This window comes from Sciurus carolinensis, chromosome 11, assembly GCF_902686445.1.
Source record: "Sciurus carolinensis chromosome 11, mSciCar1.2, whole genome shotgun sequence".
Lineage (NCBI taxonomy): Eukaryota > Metazoa > Chordata > Mammalia > Rodentia > Sciuridae > Sciurus > Sciurus carolinensis.
Genome location: NC_062223.1, coordinates 123,929,905 through 123,934,881, shown reverse-complemented (window position 1 = coordinate 123,934,881; position 4,977 = coordinate 123,929,905). Strand labels below are relative to the sequence as shown.

At 39.7% G+C, this 4,977-nt stretch overlaps 1 protein-coding gene across 1 annotated transcript; it reads left to right on the top strand.

Annotated features, from left to right (window-relative positions):
- Positions 1 to 2,281: 2,281 nt before the first annotated feature.
- Positions 2,282 to 3,214, top strand: LOC124958880 (olfactory receptor 143-like). Its single transcript, XM_047517424.1, has one exon. The coding sequence runs from the start codon at positions 2,282 to 2,284 to the stop codon at positions 3,212 to 3,214; it is 933 nt and encodes a 310-aa protein (XP_047373380.1).
- Positions 3,215 to 4,977: the final 1,763 nt, after the last annotated feature.

The following is a 4,977-nucleotide window of genomic DNA, read 5'->3' as shown; positions in this document are numbered from 1 at the left end:
ACTGTGGTCTGGTGGGGATAGGAGGCTCTGCTCTCTCCCCCTAATCTGCATTTTAAGGGTCATGACCAACATTCTTATGATGAAAGACAGGTTAATGAGAAAAAATATAACATATTTACTTAATCAAAATTTCATGTGACAAAGGGGTCTTCAGAAATGAAGACTTAGACCCTAGGGAAACCTGATCATTCCTATTATTATTAGGTTTGATGAAGAATAATGGGCTGTTATGTAGAAATGCAACTGGACCAAAATGTATGAACTAATGTAATATCTGAAAGGGGAAACCCAGCCAGGCCTGTCATTTCTGATTCTTCTTCTTGGCCTTTCTGTATGACACTCCTTCCTCCAAGGTCTAGGCCTTTCTAGAATGACCTCTTATGATCGTTTCTCAGAGAATAAATATCTGAAAATTTCTTCATGGCCAACTTTTATTCAGAAAGGAAGGGGGAAGATGAGAGTAATATTTCTATGATTTAGGACTGACTTGGAGGAAGAAGCATTCTATTTTCTAGAACTTATTTGAGGAATGGGAGTTCTTGATTTTTATAGTCTGCCCTGTGGAAGAAGGAGAAGGAGGGAGAATTGTATCACAAGATCAGAAATTGACTTTGTTCTGAACCTTCCCAACAACCTTTAGTTAAAATTAATCAGCATGCCAATGCACCATACATTGGTGTATCATTTTATGACCCCTGATACTGCCCAAGTTATATTTCACAATGTTTGGAGAAATTATTGTTGCTCTCAAATTGTGTGTGGGCATAGGTGGGAACAATAATAATAGCTAGGACAACACCAAAATTTACCCCATTCAAATACCAATGGTGCCAAAGATGAGAAAGACCTGATTCATATGAAGAAGGACACAGAACAGGGAAAAGGGTGCAAACATCTATCAGACTCTTTACATCAAGTACAGTTTTAATTATTCATTTTAATGTTCTCATTTAATTTCCAAAACACAATGAGATAGCTTTTTTATTTGATTTTGTTCAATTGCATTTTTTGTTTTGTTTGTTTAGTTGCTGGAGCTGGGATCTAACTGAGGGCCTTGTGTATGCTAGGCAAGAGTTCTGTCATGAAGAAACACCCTTTGCTCTCTTTTACTATTCTCATTTTATAGATATACCCAAGTATACATGGATATACATGCAATGAATGAAGGCAGAGAAGTGATAAAATATAGCTACAGTCTCAAAAGATGAAAGGATGACTTTAAAAATTTACTGCCTTCAGAGTCTATTCCTATTGTTTTCAATATATTTGCTATAAGTTCTGTTTGGTTCATTGTTAAACATAAGATCTAATGCCTCGTAATGCAATCCTAAAGACTTGTAGGAACATACTAGAAGTGGTTAGTGATTCTTTTTAGACTTTCTTTTTAGTAGCTTGGCAGGGCATGATGAGATTGATGATGGGGACCACACACTAATCTCCACTGGGATCAGGAATTCCTGGTGGGAAATTATAAATTGAGTAGAATTGGAGTCTCAAAACATCCAATGTTAGGTCTATTGTACAAGATGCAAATACTGGCTCAGTAATTTTCTTGGAGCAAATCGTGAAGGAGAACATAATTTTCTGTGCTACTAATCAATATTTCCAGAACCATGGAGCATGTAATAGGTTCTCATGTGGGTGAGGTGACAATCTGAAGTTCCATCACAGAGCTGTTGTTTTCCTTTGTGCAAATGAGAGAAACTTCTGGAGATATTTTTAGGTACAAATTATGGCATATTCCCTAAGGACCTTTTCTTGCACGTCACGATCAGATCTGAGCTGATTGCTATTCCTCCTCATCACCAGAAACTTTATCCCCCTGAGAATGGTGGGGATGAGGAGCCTTAAGGTTCAGGATAGTGAGGTCTCCAGGGGAAGGAGGTGAGCATTGATTCGTATTTGTGTCGACAACTTACCTTCAAGTCCAAATCTATATAAATTACAGACTCTGGAGAACACCACTTACTTGTTTCTCTTTTCAGTCCTAATTCTTAGAGTAGACTGAGGGGCAAGGAAAAAATGCTTATCAGAGATGCTGGGAGATCAACCAGCATTCTTCTTGGACAGAGACAAATCATGGGTGGGGAAAGCATGAAGGAAATGGAAACTTCTCAAGGATCAACATAGGAAGTCTTGCTCTTTGGAGACCTTGCTGTGAGTTTTCAGACAAACTTGAACTTGGAAACCAGCAGCTCCTGCCCTCCTGGGGTCAAAGATTTGAGGTTCATGGTCAACATCACCTTCTGCTCCCGCTTCTAAAGATCCTACTCCAGAAGCAATGGCTATGGAAAACGACTCCTCCGTTTCAGAGTTTATCCTTATGGGATTAACAGACCAACCTGAGCTCCAACTGCCCCTTTTTTCCCTGTTTCTGGTGAACTATGCAGTCACTGTGGTGGGAAACATGAGTTTAATTAACCTAATTTGCCTGAATTCACACCTTCACACTCCCATGTACTTTTTTCTCTTTAATCTGTCATGCATTGATTTCTGTTATTCATTTGTTTTCACCCCCAAAATGCTGATGTGCTTTGTTTTGGAGAGGAACATCATCTCCTTTGCAGGATGCATGACTCAGCTATTTTTCTTTTGCTTTTTTGTCCACACAGAGTGCTATGTGCTGACAGCCATGGCCTATGATCGCTATGTGGCCATCTGTCAGCCTCTGCTATACACAGTCTTTATGTCTCCTAGAGTCTGTTCTCTGTTTATGTTGGGCTCTTACTTGATGGGGTTTGCTGGTGCCATGGTCCACACAGGGTGCATGATCAGGCTTAACTTTTGTGATTCCAACATCATCAACCACTACATGTGTGACATCTTTCCCCTTCTCCAGCTCTCTTGCAGCAATACCTACTCCAATGAGCTTGTGAGTTCTGTTGTTGTGGCAACTGTTGTCATTATATCTAGCCTCCTTATCTTAATTTCTTATGGTTTGATTCTTTATAATATCACTTGTATGTCATCAACTAAGGGTTGGTTCAAGGCCATGAGCACCTGTGGTTCTCACATTGTAACTGTTGGCCTCTTCTATGGATCTGGGCTGCTCACTCATATAAAGCCATCATCTTCTGGGTCTGTGGGCCAAGGGAAATTTTTCTCTGTGTTTTATACTCTTGTGATACCCATGCTGAACCCCCTCATTTATAGCCTCAGAAACAAGGATGTCAAACTTGCTTTGAAGAGAACCTTGAAGAGGATAACAAGTTAAGCAGAGCCCCTGGGAATGCCTTGGTTCCAGTGTCCGTTGCTGGATCTTTTTCTCTGCTTCCTGTTATTCCTGATTATCTTTCTTCTTTTGTTCTTTCTTTCTCTTCATTTTTTATTCTACAATATAGGTAGAATTTCTAATGAAATATCTGAATATTTTTAGTGAAATAATGTCAGATAACCAGGTGGATTTATTCTTGAACTTCAAACTCATCCTTCATCCTAAAATGGCATTGGTATTGGTAATCAAAACAATGATGTATTGTAATCAAAACCATACTTAGTGAATCTGACATAACTTTCCTATGTACGTTTATGAATATACCACAGTGAATCTCAACATCGTGTACATCCACAAGACTGGAATCCTTATTAGAATAAAATATATCCCATGCTTGTATAAATGTATCAAAATAGATTCTACTGTCATGGATAACTAAAAAAACACAAATAAAAATAAAAAAGAGAAAAATGACACTTAAGAATATTTATAACTAAAATTGCTTAAATTCTAGAATATTTTTTAAAAAGTATATGTCAATTAGATTGAAGCTAACTTTAGAATATATAAACTTATTTGGTGATTATTGAATATTTGGAAGGGTTTATGTATAATTTACTAAAATACTAGTACTCCTCCGAGTAGTTCTCATTCCTTCTCATTCATGAATAAAGTCTGGGACATAACTTCCTAATGACTGCAAGGCAGACAGAATGGTAAATGGGGGCTCAGGTGGAGGTACTGTGCCCAGGCCAGTCAGGTTGGACCTGGTACAGATGGGGTTTCTGTCTAGTTGCTCTGGCAGATTTTATCCCAGAAAGAGGCTCCTGGGAGGCCAAGAGTAAAGAGGTCTCACTATGACTGTCAGGAACAAGAACAATGAGCTAAAATAGCTTCTCTGCTCCAAACAAAGTGGTTCCCCACCACCTGCACAGGAGCTACTCTGTCACAGGTAGAGGTACACAGCACCCTGTGGGCAAGAGGCCTTTGGGCTGCTGGTGGAGTATAGTTTCTCTTGTGCCAGGGCCAGGCTAGCTCACATGCGGGGTAAGGGTGTGGAGTCAAGACCCAGACTCCGGGAGTTGGGTGGAAGCAGGCTTGTGATGAGCAGCCTGCAAACTCGTTTATTGCTGGAATAGCTATACATTTTATAGGTTTCTTGCCCAATCACAATGTGCCACAGGGCATCATGCCACCAGGTTCCCATATGTGTTCCCTCGGTAACACTGAGTCAATTTGGGGCAGTTATTACTTTCCTAGGTAGCTGAAGCAGAACGCTCCTCCCTGCAAGTTTTCTTTATGCACTTGAGATGTACACTGCTGCCAGCCAAGAACTAGGATTTCTCCCAACAGTGGATTTTGTGTTTTGGGTGCCCAAGGAGCACAGGGCTGAGTCTCAGGCGCTGTCCTGCATGGTGGTGGGAATTCAGATGGGGAACCCTGATGATCACTTCTCTAGGTGAAAGCCCGAACCTTCATCTCCCTAGGGAAGATACTTCTGCCCATCTACAGTGACAGTCTTCAAGTGGAGTGTGAGACAGTTGCAGTATGATTAATCCAACAATGTATAAGGCTTCTACAAATTAGGGGTTCCTTGTTATTTTCAAGGACTTAAAATGAAAAAGTGAAACTGATTCTGAGTTTATTCAAAGTGAATGTGAATTCAAAGTGTGAATGAGAGACAGCTCTTACATTATCTACATATAATTCAATAAGAAAGTTTTAAATGGTGCTAACACTGATTTAAACTTGATCACTTTTTA